The sequence below is a fragment of the Eretmochelys imbricata genome, chromosome 7 (genome assembly GCF_965152235.1).
Source record: "Eretmochelys imbricata isolate rEreImb1 chromosome 7, rEreImb1.hap1, whole genome shotgun sequence".
Lineage (NCBI taxonomy): Eukaryota > Metazoa > Chordata > Testudines > Cheloniidae > Eretmochelys > Eretmochelys imbricata.
Genome location: NC_135578.1, coordinates 52,185,620 through 52,201,476, shown reverse-complemented (window position 1 = coordinate 52,201,476; position 15,857 = coordinate 52,185,620). Strand labels below are relative to the sequence as shown.

Sequence of the window (15,857 nt, the reverse complement as noted above, 5' to 3'; positions counted from 1 at the left end):
ATACTCGCACATTCTTACAAAGATGTGCTGGGGTGTTAAAGGTAAGATCCTTATATTGCCTTCCCTTTTAGTACACCACACTGGACAAATTGGCCATGCCACAGCAGAACGAGCCATAGAATCATAGAATATCAGGGTTGGAAGGGACCTCAGGAGGTCGCTAGTGCAACCCCCTGCTCAAAGCAGGACCAATCCCCAACTAAGTCAACCGCATCTGTAAACTGTACTGGGCAAGGGGAAAATGTAGTGTATGGATGACAAATTCACTTTCCAAAATATCAGGGAGTTTGTAGACAGTCCATAAATATGCCAGGGAAAGGGGTGGGCGTGGCTGTGCAGTTCTGTGAGAATTCGTATTACTGTGTGTGTTTGTATGTAGTCCAGAGGTAGATGTACTCAGAGCAGGGTGTATCATAATCCATAGGAAGGCAGTAATCCATGCGGACACTAACCCAGCCTCCTGTTGACTCCCTCATGAATTTTGACCCAATCCCAGGTGCTGAGGATTGCGAGCTTTTCCCATAGGAGGAACTCCAGATAAGTAGTCACATTTCAGGGAAGGGTGTATTTCCCAGGCCTTCCTCTATAGAACACCAGCCAACTCCATTCATAGATGTGTTGCCAAGTCACCATAAGCTTGAAAATCTCTGTGGCAGACACTGTTGGCTTGTCACCGGTACCTTGGAATAGAATGTCCTTTTGCCATTCAGGAACCTCCAGGATTTTGATGTCCTCCAGAATGTGGAATGCCTGAAAGACTAAGAAAGTTTAGGTAGTAAACCACAGCAACCCTCCCCCCCCCAACTTCCTTGTGACATACTGGGGTACAATCCAGATCAGTGGGGGTCTGAGTTACCCCTGCCCTGTAACCTGGGGTGCCTTGCAGTGCCTTGCCACTGTAGCCTCCAACCTGGACTGCTCACAAACAGCCACCAGCATGCAGGTCACTCATGTGTTTGTGGAACTGCAGCCTGCCAGTCATACCCGAGCTCTCACCAGCCATGATTGTACTGCAGGGTGACTCCATCACACTCCCAGTCCCGGATTTCCCCCCAGAAATGTATGTCCTGTACAGCTCAGCCCTCATAGAATCATAGAATCATAGAATATCAGGGTTGGAAGGGACCCCTGAAGGTCATCTAGTCCAACCCCCTGCTCGAAGCAGGACCAATTCCCAGTTAAATCATCCCAGCCAGGGCTTTGTCAAGCCTGACCTTAAAAACTTCCAAGGAAGGAGATTCCACCACCTCCCTAGGCAACGCATTCCAGTGTTTCACCACCCTCTTAGTGAAAAAGTTTTTCCTAATATCCAATCTAAACCTCCCCCACTGCAACTTGAGGCCATTACTCCTCGTTCTGTCATCTGCTACCATTGAGAACAGTCTAGAGCCATCCTCTTTGGAACCCCCTTTCAGGTAGTTGAAAGCAGCTATCAAATCCCCCCGCATTCTTCTCTTCTGCAGGCTAAACAATCCCAGCTCCCTCAGCCTCTCCTCATAAGTCATGTGTTCTAGACCCCTAATCATTTTTGTTGCCCTTCGCTGGACTCTCTCCAATTTATCCACATCCACTCTCCAGGGAAGTCCAATTATATTATATTATATCCATTATTCCTTCAAAGGAATAAATACACCACAGTTTATTACCTTAAATAGAGTTATCCAGACACTAACTTAAACACACTGGATTAAATAAAACAATAACACAAGTTTATTAACTACAAAGAGAGAACTTTTAAGTGAGCATAAGTAATGAGGCTAAAAAGTCAGAAATGGTTACAAGAAAAATAAAGATAGGCACTAGAAAGTGTTTTAACTTATCAAACTATATTAGATTGGAGCAAAGTTTCTCACCGCATGCTTCCAGCAGTGTTACTGACCAACTCTTCAGGTCAGGATCCCTCCCCCAGATTCCAACAGCTGTTTTCTTTGTCTTCTCAGGTGCAGAGAACTAGAACGTCTGAGAATATACTGAATCTGAGTTTTACAAAGTATCGGGTTTTTGGCCTTGACATTCCACAGGCTCTTTTTTCTGGAGGTGCACTGAACCTTTTCTGAGACAATAATGAACCATTTGATGTCTGTTCTCATGCCTGTCCACCTTTGCAGCTGAACCCCAGTCCAGTAGAAGCCTGGGATAGAATCATAGGCTCAGAAGATTAGGGTTGGAAAAGACCTCAGGAGGTCATCTAGTCCAATCCCTTGCTCAAAGGAGGACCAACCCCAACTAAATCATCCCAGCCAGGGCTTTGTCAAGCCAGGCCTTAAAAACCTCTAAGAATAGAGATTCCCCCACCTCCGTAGGTAACCAATTCCAGTGCTTCACACCCTCCTAGTGAAATCGTTTTTCCTAATATCCAGCCTAAACCTCCCCCACTGCAACTTGAGACCACTGCTCCTTCTTCTGACATCTGCCACCACTGAGAACAGTCGAGCTCCATCCTCTTTGGAACCCCCCTTCAGGTATTCAAAGACTGCTATCAAATCCCACCTCACTCTGCTCTTCTGCAGACTAAACAAGCCCAGTTCTCTCAGCCTCTTCTCATAAGTCATGTGCCCCAGCCCCCTAATCATTTTCCTCTGCTGGACTCTCTTCAATTTGTCCACATCCCTTCTGAAGTGGGGGGCCCAAAACTGGACACAAGACTCCAGATGTGGCCTCACCAATGCCAAATAGAGGGGAATAATCACGTCCCTTGATCTGCTGCAATGCTCCTACTAATGCAGCCCAATATGCCATTAGCCTTCTTAGCAACAAGGGCTCCATGTCAAAGTGTCCCGGAGCAGTCACGGAGAAACCATGTCTGTGATGAGCTTATGATGGACATCCTGGACAGGGCCAACAAGGAGGAACAGTACCGAAGGGGAAAGGATTCGTGGCAAGCAGAAAGGCAAAAAGCAGGCTGCTGAACATGAGAAGAAGTGCAGCATGCAAGGAGAGACTTGCACTGCAATCTCTGGAATGGGAACGTCCCTTGAAGGAGGAAGATAGAAAGACGTGTTAGAGAGGCTACTTGAGGTCATGGCTGGGAGAGTTCAGGCTCCTGCTCCACCTGCACCATGTCCTGAATCCCCTCCATGGTACCATGTCCGCAGACCAGGAACTCATGGGACTGCACCAGGGTTGGGTGGCCAATGGTCACCCTGATGCATGTGACCTGATGCTGGAGGGTTGGGGCTAGTTGCTCACAAAGCTCCAGCAAAGTAGCTTTCTTCATGCAAAAGTGCTGAACCCACTGCTGGTCCTTGCGGGTCCGCATGATGATGTGATCCCACCAATCTGTGCATGTGGCCCTGTTCCAGAAGCACCTGTCTGCATAGGGAGCACCAGTGGCTATCACCAAGAGTGGTGAGCAGTGTCAGCCAGTTCCAGGCTGCCATGTCTGTGTCATCGTCATCCTGTGACAGGTGCCTTCAGTAGATCAGAAAATGCCAGTGAAATGTTCACCAGTGTCTCATGCATACTCTGCCTATTTCCTGACACAGGAGTGAAAGCACATGCAGGACAAGTTCTTCAGATGGTGATTTGTCCATGCTGCTGGCTCCAGTTGTCAAGAGCATGCAGACTCAGGAGATGGCTCAGCTGGGTGTCCTGGTGACCTGCAAAAACTTCTGTAAAGTGCCACAGGGTGGACTGTTAAGTCCCCTCAGTGCACCACGAACAAAGGGCTAGAGTGGCGACAGCTGTGGAGATCACCGGGAAATCTGGGTTAGGCTGGTTTGACTTGGGTCTGTGTAATGCAATGTGGATACGTGAGTGCAGTGTGGGTACATGAAATCCATGTCCAGACATTCTAAATCTAGGGTCAATATAAAGTGTGGGCTTTCAAACCCAGGTTTACAAACAATGAGGCTGCAGACGTGAGTCCACAGATCTGGGCTTACGTTGCAGTATGTTCATATGCTAAGAGACGTGGGGAGGGCAGGGTCAGTAGGAGGTAGGGGAGGGGAGGTTTTGCGGATCTTGATCTGCAGAGAGTCCCAGTCCATTAACACATCATCCCCGCCGAGGCCCTGTTGATTTGGAACCTGCACTGCACTCTGATTATAGTCCACTTTCACTTTTTCCAATATTATTTTCACTTTGCTTCTCTCTCCACCGCTCGGTGCCTACACTAACACCCACCCTTCCCTACCCCCTGCAACCCCAGCCACCTTTCGTTAGTACTTATGTCCCTCCCAGCCACAAGATAACCAGTCCCCTGGCACAAATGGGCACTTTCTTGGTGATGTCACAGGTTGGCAGTGAAACTTCTGGGAAATCAGAGAATCTTACTCCCCTCCTCCCCATCTGCATCAGCCACAGTCTCGCTTCCTTGCGGGGTTCTTGGATCATTTAGTCACTCCTTCCCGAGGTCACGTGGTCTTATGCTTATTATTCACAATGTTCTTTTCCAGTGGAATGAGCATCCTGAGATGTAGCATCTAATTCCCCAGCCTTCTTCACATGAGCCTTTTCATATACCCTGAGCTGCTGCATTTGGTGGCATTCCCCACTCCATCCTATTCCATACTACACTGAACCCCACCAGTACATTCTTACTGGTCCCAGCTTCCCTATGACCTTTCGTTGTCTTTGGGCCTCTCTCTGTTAGCAAGAAGCAGTTCCAGGGTGACTTCCCCTCTTACTAGACTCTTCGCATTCTGGAACATGGAGTTATCGTCTCTGCATTTTAGGAGTCCCCTTGTCCATGAGTGTCTGGCTTTGTGTGTTCCCAGCAGATTTGGAGCTAGCTAAATGCCTCATAAACAGAGTCACCTGCACCTTTGAGAATCGGTGGAACTCACCCTGACATCTTAACTGCTTTAAAATGGGCAGGTGTTAAAATAACAGAACTTTTTTTGCAACAGAGGTTCCATGACTTAAGCTGATCTCCCTGGTTTTCTTTCCCCCCAAGCAGGGTTTCCAGTTTCCAAACCTGATGTGATCTCCCAGCTGGAACGAAGGGCTGAGCCATGGGTCTCAGATCTCCACGGCTCTGAAGAAAGAGAGATCCCAAGAGGTGCCTGCACAGGTGAGGAATCATGAAACCAACTCAAAAAGTATCAGCACCTAAAAGAAACCATTGGGATTCTGTACAAAGACCTTGTGAGCTCTCCAACTTCAGGATTGTCCCCATCAGGTGCTGTGTCCTTAGGGCAGATATCACTCATGTCTCCCTTGCTATCCTGACTGACTCCTGGCAGAAGCTCCCTCCCTAACCTCCCTTCCCTTGTTTGGATGAGATGCAGAGGTAGATTTGATCCCCTCCTTTCTCCCTTATGAGGCAGAGTTTGGGGAAATACAAGTCCTGATTTTTTTCCTGTCTCCTCAGCACTTACTTTGTTTTGTGCTCCCCTTTTCCATCCCTGTTTCTGAGGTTTCTCTCTCTGTCCCGGCAGGTGAGGGGATGGTGAATGAGAATGAGGAACCGAATCCTCAGCCAGAAGAGGCTGAGCAAGTGGAACTGCATGGGGCATTAGTGCAAAGATCCCAGTTGATTGTGTCCAGGAGCCATGAGCAGGGAAAAGCCTGTAAGAGTCAGCACAGACCAGAGAGGCAGCAGGGAACCCAGCCAGGGAGAGAAATGGGTAACTCCATTAATTATCGGGGAGTTTACAAAGACTGCAAGGAAACCAGAGCCCAGAAGAGAATCTCCCTGGGAGACAGAAACAACACATGCACTGAGTGTGGGAAAAGTTTCAGTAGCCACTCACACCTTACAAAACATGAGAGAATCCACACAGGAGCCAGGCCCTATGAATGCTGTGAGTGTGGGAAAAGCTTCATTCTGAGCTCTCACCTTATTATACATCAGCGAATCCACACAGGAGACAGGCCCTATAAATGCTGTGAGTGTGGAAGAAGCTTCACTGACAGCTCAACCCTTATAAGACATGAGAGGGTCCACACAGGAGAGAGACCCTATGAATGCTGTGAGTGCGGGAAAAGCTTCACTCAGAGCTCAGCCCTTGTCACACATCAGAGAATCCACACAGGAGAAAGACCCTATGAATGCCATAAGTGCGGGAAAAGCTTCAGTCGGAGCTCAACTCTTATTACACATCAGAGTATCCACACAGGCGAGAGACCCTATGAATGCTTTGCGTGTGGGAAAAGCTTCAGTCAGAGCTCATCGCTTAGTACACATCAGAGAATCCACACGGGAGAAAGACCTTATGAATGCTGTGAGTGCAGGAAAAGCTTCAGTTACCGCTCAGACCTCGTTATGCATCAGAGAATCCACACAGGAGAGAGACCCTATAAATGCTGTGAGTGCAGGAAAACCTTCTCTCGACGCTCACACCTTATTACACACCAGAGAATCCACACAGGAGAGCGACCCTATGAATGCTGTGAATGCGGGAAAAACTTCCGTCAGCTCTCAGCCCTTATTAGACATCAGAGAATTCACACAGGTGAGAGACCCTATGAATGCTGTGAGTGCGGGAAAAACTTCTGTCAAAGCTCAGCCCTTACTGCACATCAGAGAATCCATACAGGCAAGAGACCCTAGAGATGTTCTTAGTGTTGGAAAAACTTCCATCAGAGCTCAGCCTTTATTTATCATCAGAGAATCCACAAAGAAGACAAACACCATTAAAACCTTGTCCAGGGCTGACCAAAAAATATTTTCTTTAATACTTTTACTAATTACCACATAGTGAACTTTAAGGCTGCTTGAACCATTTGTGTCACCATGGTCCACCAAGCAAGCGATTTGCTTTTGCTTTTTAAAGCTCACCATTCTTTGGGGGTGAATCTCTTTGATCTTTCTATCAACTCATTTGAATTATGAATCATGGGAGTGTATGTGTCCCTCCTACCAGGAATCCCCATCAGCCCCAGATTGGGTAGCAAAGGTTGAATTTTAACGAATCCATACATTGGGGGGGGGGGATCATACCCTATGACTGCAGAACTGCTAATATAGAACCTATTTTTAAGAAAGAGAAAAAAGTGATCCAGGAAACTAGAGGCCTGTTAATTTGGCCTCAAATACATGCAAGGTCTTGGAATGAATTTTGAAAGAGAAAGGAGTAAAGCACAAAGAGATAAATGGTAATTGGGATAAAATATATCATGGTTTCATAACATGGTAGATCATGCCAGATCTATCTGATAGCTGTTTTTTTAGACAAAGGAAATACAATAGATCTAATCTACCTGGATTTTGATAAGGCATTTGATACAGTTCCATATGGGGAATTATTAGTTAAATTGGAGAAGATGCAGATTAACACAAGAATTGAGAGGTAGGTAAGGAACTGGTTAAAGGAGAGACTACAGTGGGTCATACTGAAAGGTGAACTGTCAGGGTGGAGGGAGGTTACTAGTGGCGTTCCTCAGGGATCAGTTTTGGGACCAATCTTATCAATATTTCTTTTACTGACCTTGGTGCACAAGGTGGGAGTGTGCTAATAAAATTTGTGGATGACGCAAAGCTGGGAGGTATTGCCAATACTGAGGACCCAAATATAATACACGAAGATCTGGACGACTTTGAAAACTGAAGAAAGAGAAATGGGAAGAAATTTAATAGTGCAAAGTGCAAGGCAGGCACTTGGGGACTAAACAACAAGAATTTTTGCCATAAACTGGGGACTTATCAGTTGGGAGCAACAGAGGAAGAGAAAGACCTGGGTGTATTGGTTGATCACAGGATGACTGTAAGTGGACAATGTGATGTGGCCATGAAAAAGGCTAATGCAATCCTAGGATGCATCAGGTGAGATATTTTCAGTGTAGACAGGGAAGTGTTAGTATTATTACACAAGGCACTGTTGAATCCTCATCTGGAATACTGTGTGCAATTCTGGTCTCCCATGTTTAAGAAAAATGAGTCCAAACTTGAACAGGTACAGAGAAGGGCTACTAGGATGATCCGAGAAATGGAAAACCTATCTTATGAGAGAAGACACAAGGAGCTTGGATTGTTTAGCCTAACCAAATGAAGGCTGAGGGAGATATGATTGCTCTCTATAAATACATCAGAGGCATAAATACTGGGGAGGGAGAGGAGTTACTTAAGTGCCAATGTTGAAACAAGAACAAAAGGATATAAACTGGCCATCAACAGGTTTAGGCTTGAGATGAGATGAAGGTTTCTAACAATCAGAGGAGTGAAGTTCTGGAACAGCCTTACAAGGGGAGCAGTGGGGGAATAAAACCTAACTGGCTTCAAGATTGAGCTTGATAAGTTTATTGAGGAACTGCCTACAATGCCAGGTGCCCATCTGCAACTGCTAGTAGCAAATATCCCCAATGACCAGAGATGGGACACTAGATGGAGAGGGCTCTGAGTTGACCACAGAAAATTCTTCCCTGAGTGGCTGGTGGGTCTTGTCAACATGCTCGGGGTCCAACTGACTGCCATATTTGCGGTTGGAAAGGAATTTTTCCCCAGGTTAGATTCGCCTTCCTTTGCAGCAGGGTCACTTGCAGGTTTAAATTAGAATAAATGGTGGATTCTCTATAAGTTAAAGTCTTTAAATCATGATTTGAGGACTTCAGTAACTCAGCCAAAGGTTAGGGGTCTATTACAGGAGTGGGTGAGCGAGGTTCTGTGGCCTGCAATGTGCACGAGGTCAAACTAGATGATTAATAGTCCTTGCTAGCCTTCAAGTCCATGAGCTACAGTGCGGGATAATCTACCTGTTATTCTCATGTAAAACACAGCTATTCTTGCAGTAAAGGCATAACCATGGCCACTATACACAGGCCTTCTAGCACATTTCCTCATGACCTGAACTAAGCTCCATCCCTTATCCTAGTCTAAACAATCCTGGAGCATCACATTTATACTGTTCCCCAACTGCAGTGTGTCACCAAGTTCTCCACCCCCACCCCATGTCTCATTCTCAGTTGTTTTCACGTTGCCCTGGAGTGGGCTGAACAGTTATTTTTGTACCATTTTTCTCATTTAAAATGTATTTAAATATAATAAAGAACAGGATCGGGGCAGCCTCTGTGACACTACAAGGAGATGGGAGGAGTTGGAGGGATTCCCTTCTCCCCCCTGTCCTCAGCATTGTTACCTTCTGTCTGAGCCATGTAGAGTTTTATCTTCTTCATATTCTATTCCTCCACCTTGCAAAGTGTCATGTGGTGCTGTGTTCTCAGCTCTCTGTGCTTCGGAATCATGGTTTGATTCCTTTGATCTTAAATTAGACTCATTCGGGCAGGAGATGAAAGTGTCACAGACTGGAAGGGGAATGCAAATTGATCCGAAACACAGTGGGGTCATTCTGAGTTTAAATCGCCATTTCTATCTATTGACAAAACCACTTCTGTGCTTTTTCCATTCCATTCCATTGGGATGGTTTGCAGATGAGAAGGTTGCCTGTTTTCCCATTATGATGATGTTAAAACTTTTGTAAATAACAAGACAATAATAGAGGAAGCTCTGAGTGAAGCAGTTTTGAATGGCTCAGAGGAGAACACGATTGGAGAACCTGTTGTCCTGATTCTGCGTCATATGCAACCTGCTCTGGAATGTCACTTAATATGAAATGGAAAGTGTGTTATTCCTCTCTGTGTTGTGGGTTTTTCTTTCTTTTCTGAAGGCCATTTTGTCACATGACTGGATATTAGTTTTATTTGATAGACTGTAGCTCAGATTTATTGGGCACTTTGAGACAAGTGACTATTTATTAAAATAGTAATGTCTCATGTTGTTTTTGCTTTTTTCCCATCACTTCATGTTGACATGGAGGACGTTCAAATTCAGTTCATTCAACTGGAGAGAATACTCCAAGCTCTTGGACATGCTACCAATGAAGTCTATATTCTGAAACGGTGAACAGCAGCACATCCCAATTTGTACAACTAACTGAAGTAACAGCATATGATCACACTGTTGTTAAATTTTTTCGGTCAATGTGGTCTCAGATGACCAAAGGAGAGAATTCCACCTAAGTGACTTGGAACTAGGCAAAATGGCCTTGTATCTGGGGCCCTAAGAACATCATAATGGCCACATTGGGTCAGTCCAATAGTCCATCTAGCCTAGCAATCTAGCCCAGTATCCTGTCTTCTGAGAGTGGTCAATGCCTGGTGCTTCACAGGGAATGAACAGAACAGGGCAATCATCAAGAGATCTAGTCCCAGCATCTGGCAGTCAGAGGTCTAGGGATAACCAGAGTATGGAGTAGCATCTCTGACCATCTTGGCTAATAGCAGCAGTAGCTGCAGTCCAGGCCCTACAGGCATTTACACCTCACTATATCACTTAATTAATCCTATGATTTGGGAAATACTGTGACTATCTATGCAGCTATGGAGGAAACTGAAATGGCATTTTGCTGAACTCATGTTTTGTAGATGCTGCAAATGTGTATAAAATGAAATCAATGCTGAATGTGGGACAGCAGCAGACTATCTATTTCTGAAGATATCCCACCTCTGGGGGCTTACAGGGATTCAGATCCAGGCCTGTTTCTAATCCCTCATTTAGATCAATGCCACCACATTAAAGAAACAAATTGGGCATGTTTGGGGAATGTTTCTCACTATGATGATTGAAAACATATGTGGTTTAGTAAAGAATTTTACTTCAGTGAAGTGTAAATTTATCCTGACCAAGGCCAAAGCTTTGGCAACAAATACAGTATTAGTACTGGGAATGCAGCGGTTGGTTCTCACCCAAGATAAGGACACTATGGTGATGTACGGCCCAGATAAAACTGTTTTTGGAGCCCCGTTCCCTAGTTCAATGGCATTTATTGTGGTCCCAAAAGATGCCATGGTTACACTGGAAACTATTGTCCTTTATCATTTGGATCCAAAGTGTCATGAGGAAAAGAGAGAAGCAATCGGTGCCCTCTGAGGACATTCCTCCCCATGAATCCCAATCTGGCTCCCTTGTGGAACAAGCAGGACAATCGTGCTGTAGAAGTAATGGCTCCATGTTCAGGCTCCATGTTCGAATGTTGAGTCCTGATTCTATGCTTTTGTCTCAGTTTTGCAGTGGACTTACAGCACTAGTTTTGCATCACTTCTCCTCCACCTCCTGCTACTTTGAAAGATTAAAAAGTCTGAAACAGGGATGGGTAACCTTTGGCCCACGACTTGCCAGGGTAAGCCCCATGGCGGGCCAGGCCTATTCGGTTACCTGCCATGTCCACAGGTTCAGCTGATCACAGCTCCCACTGGCAGCAGCATCCCTCAGCCTACGCTGCTTCCCGCAGCCCCCATTGGTCTGGAGCGGCGAACCGCGGCCAGTGGGAGCTGCGATCGGCCGAACCTGCAGACGCGGCAAGTAAACAAACTGGCCCGGCCCACCACGGGGCTTACCCTGACAGGCCATGTGCCAAAGGTTGCCGATCCCTGGTCTAAAAATAGACTATGGTGACTTTTTCTCATGATGCAAACCTTCCCACTGAGCGTGAGACCCCCTTCCACCAACACATGTGGCTGAACAGTCAGAGACCAATAAACTCACAGTAGTGGAAGGCACCTATGTTGTTTTACACCAGGGCTCATTTGGTGGAAATAAGGATTAAAAGAAAGACAACATATATGATAAGATTTTGTGATTTTTGAAAATGTTATTGTTACCAGTGAAAATGAAATTAAACAGGAAGTTAATTATTGGTTAAAGACTAAGAGACTAATTACCCAAATTATATTGGTAAACTGAAAGTTATATTTTCTTTTTGATAGTGACTATTAGTTGTGGGTAAGAGCTGAGATTACTCAATTCTGAGAGCTGTTCCTGGGCCCTGGTCTGAAATCATAGCCAAATCTATGTGAACATATAAAGCTCCCATATTTTCAGTATTTACAAGTCCAACATTTTATTGTGAAAGCTGGATACAAGATGCTTCTGTCTAGACCTTTTAACCATGTTTGAGGAGTTGACCAAAGAGCAAGTTGGAACAAAAGCTTAATTTCTAAAATGGAGACAATTTTGATGGAAGAAGAGGGATTTGGACAAAAATTGATCTGGCTGAGTGGTTCTCTCTGTAGGAAAGGCCAGGGACTGTACATCTTCAGTTTATGTAGTTCATAAATATATTTTTTGTAAATGACTGTGTAGCTGGCATTTAGATCTAAACACTAGTTAAGATACATCATATTTCTGTTATAGGTAGGTGCTCTCTTGGAGGAATTGTGGGGAAAGGGTTAAAAAGAATTGTAGTTGTGTCCAAACATGAGATGGTTTTGGGAGGAAATTATTAAATCCATTCATTTTATAACAAAATGCAGATCCCCTGATCTGCTTACTTAATGCTCCAGTAAAGGATCCCCATTTTAAACAAGACAGCAGATTATTTCATGTTTTTTATTGCTAGCAGCTAGGTTCCATATTGAGCAGGATTAGAAAAAATTTGATTCCCTCCGCCTGTGGAATTGGGCGTATAAAAATATGGATTATTATTGTCATGGAAAATGTTCACATCAACTAAAGCAGTGCCAAAAACCGATAGGTATGTAGAAATCTGGTCACCAATTCTATCGGCCTCAGAGCAGGACAACTCCCCCCACCAGAAGCCAGACTCTTTAGCCATGTTCTTGGAATATTAGCCTGACCTTGAATATGTGTCATACAATGTAGAATGTTAACATTTTGTTGTAACTTTGCCAGAATAAAAAGTTTTTAAAAAATGAATAAAAGAGCTATCGAGTCATGTCATTTTCAATATACAACATGGGCCAGACTCTGAGTGGTGACTGGCCAGTTGACCTCAGAGACTAGTCAACTCCCTCTAACTTAACCCTTTGGTTTTCACAAGGGAGCAGCTCAGGGGTACACTGATCTCGGCTCCAGGTGCATACGGGGGTTCGGGGGAGAGGTGCTCAGAGCATTGTAAGGGAAAATGAGCTCCCTGCACCCAGGCTTTCAGGAGTAGGGACTGGTGGGGCAGTGTGGCTGAGTAAGGAGGGGGTGGTGCCTCTGAATAGAGGTGGTGGGGGGCTTGGACTGCAGTCACTGGTGTGGCCAAGCCCAGCTAGGCCCCCATCTGGCATGCCCTGGGGGTTACACCTGGTGAGGCCCAGCTGACCCTGTGGGGCTGGTTCAAAGGCTTGTAAATGGAGATGAAGAGCTTGTGCATTTCAGCCACTGTGCTGTTGACAGAGCAAACTTGGGGTATGTAGTGGAAGCAGTACTGGTGTAGGAACTGTGACCAGTATGGGACTCTTACTGGAACCAGTACTGGGGTATGTACTGGGACCAGTATGAGGGGGTCTTAATGGAACCAGTACTAGGGTATGTGCTGAAACCAATATGCAGATGTGTCTGTGACCTGTACTAGATTTTGCACTTGTGATTATATCTGCAGTCACTAGCCTTGGCCTGCCTTTGTTCCTAGAGGCTCCACATTTGAGAAAAGCACCAGAGGTAATTGTCATGGTGCTGAGCTTGAACCTGCAGCAAGAGGAGCTGAACCCATGGTCATTAAATACAAACCTACCAAATTCAATTTAAACAACAAAAAAGGCTACAAGAGAAAAGCAGCATGTCCTTGGGCCAGGGAAGGAGGCACCAACCCCTGTAGCTGAAGACGCTGTTACAGATGTCAGCTGCCACCATTTTGCAATGGAACAAAGGACAGATCCCCTGCTAGCGTACATAAGAGGGTGTGTCCTAGAACAGGGGTGAGGTCTCATCCTATTTCTTCCTGAGGCTCCCCTAACATAGTAGAAACACTCCAGGGCCTGGCAAGGCGGGGGGGCAGGCCTCAGCACACCTGGCTTCAACCCTGCCTAGGGTGGGGCTCCCTGCAGTTCTGCTCCCAGTTTCAGCCACATGGCCCTTCTGAAACCAGCTCATCCCTCCTCCCAGGGGGGGTTGCAGACCTCTGATTGAAAACTGCTGTCCTAGAGGGGGGGCCCCAGGAAGGGAAAATGGGGAAGGGGTTTTTTTTTTGTTTGTTTGTTTTAAGACAATGGGCGATTGCATAGGAAAAAACCAAAAGCCCTGGGCAGCCCTATAAGCAGTTGGGTGTACCGACCCAGCAACATGGGAAATTAATAGCGTTAGCATGATTGTCCTTTTGCTGGTCACTTGTGCCAATCTGACACATCTCTGGAAAGCATTTATATCTGCAGTGTATTAACACCAGGTGAAAGGGCAGAGGTGTTTGTGCTGCAAAAATGGTTTTCTAACAAACTGGGGAAGACACACTTGCTGACTGATAAAATCATTAAGAACATAAGAATGGCCATACTGGGTCAGACCAAAGGTCCATCCAGCCCAGTATCCTGTCTACTGACAGTGGCCAATGCCAGGTGCCCCAGAGGGACTGAACCTAACAGGTAATGATCAAGTGATCTCTCTCCTGCCATCCATTTCCACCCTCTGACAAACAGAGGCTACGGATACCATTCCTTACCCATCCTGGCTAATAGCCATTAATGGACTTAAACTCCATGAATTTATCCAGTTCTCTTTTAAACCCTGTTATAGTCCTAGCCTTCACAACCTCCTCAGGCAAGGAGTTCCACAGGTTGACTGTGCGCTGTGTGAAGAACTTCCTTTTATTTGTTTTAAACCTGCTGTCCATGAATTTCATTTGGTGGCCCCTAGTTCTTATATTATGGGAACAAATAAATAACTTTTCCTTATTCACTTTCTCCACACCACTCATGATTTTATATACCTCTATCATATTCCGCCCCCCCTTTTTCCAAGCTGAAAAGTCCTAGCCTTTTTAATCTCTCCTCATATGGGACCCGTTCCAAACCCCTTATCATTTTAGTTGCCCTTCTCTGAACCTTTTCTAATGCCAGTTTATCTTTTTTGAGATGAGACCACATCTGTACGCAGTATTCAAGATGTGGGCGTACCATGGATTTATATAAGGACAATAAGATAGTCTCCGTCTTATTCTCTATCCCTTTTTTAATGATTCCTAACATCCTGTTTGCTTTTTTGACTGCCGCTGCACACTGTGTGGACGTCTTCAGAGAACTATCCACGATGACTCCTGTCAAGATTCCTTCCCCACTCTGAACTCTAGGGTACAGATGTGGGGACCTGCATGAAAGATCCCCTAAGCTTATTCTTACCAGCTTACGTTAAAAACTTCATCAAGGTACAAACTTTGCCTTGTCCTTGAACCCTATGCTGCCACCACCAAGCGTTTTAAACAAAGAACAGGGAAAGAGCCCACTTGGAGACGTCTCCCCCCCAAAAATATCCCCCCCAAGCCCTACACCCCCTTTCCTAGGGAAGGCTTGATAAAAATCCTCACCAATTTATACAGGTGAACACAGACCCAAACCCTTGGATCTCAAGAACAATGGAAAAGCAATCAGGTTCTTAAAAGAGGACTTTTAATTAAAGAAAAAGTAAAAGAATCACCTCTGTAAAAATCAGAATGGTAAATACCTTACAGGGTAATCAGATTCAAAACATAGAGAATCCCTCTAGACAAAACCTTAAGTTACAAAAAGGCACAAAAATAGGAATATACATTCCATTCAGCTATTTTACCAGCCATTAAACAAAAGAAATCTAACGCATTTCTAGCTAGATTACTTACTAACTTTTTACGGGAGTTCCAAGCTGCATTCTTGATCTGTTCCCGGCAAAAGCATCACACAGACAGACAGACCCTTTGTTCCCCCCGCCTCCAGCTTTGAAAGTATCTTGTCTCCTCATTGGTCATTTTGGTCAGATGCCAGCATGGTTATCTTAGCTTCTTAACCCTTTACAGGTGAAAGAGTTTTGCCTCTGGCCAGGAGGGATTTTATAGCACTGTGGGCAGAAAGGTGGTTACCCTTCCCTTTATATTTATGACAACTCCCAAGATCTTTCTCCTGATTAGTTGTAGCTAAATTAGCCCCCATCATATTGTATGTATAGTTGGGGTTATTTTTTCCAATGTGCATTACTTTACATTTATCCACATTAAAATTCATTTGCCATT

At 45.2% G+C, this 15,857-nt stretch overlaps 1 protein-coding gene across 1 annotated transcript in view; it reads left to right on the top strand.

The window, feature by feature from the left end:
- Window positions 1-6,548, top strand: part of LOC144267449 (uncharacterized) — a 111,229-nt gene extending 104,681 nt beyond the window's left edge. Inside the window, exons 5-6 of the mRNA XM_077821431.1 lie at window positions 4,901-5,014; window positions 5,382-6,548. Coding sequence (XP_077677557.1) covers window positions 4,901-5,014; window positions 5,382-6,496 — 1,229 coding nt within the window. The 3' untranslated portion in view covers window positions 6,497-6,548. The remainder of the gene's footprint in view (window positions 1-4,900; window positions 5,015-5,381) is intronic.
- The last annotated feature ends 9,309 nt before the right edge of the window (window positions 6,549-15,857 follow it).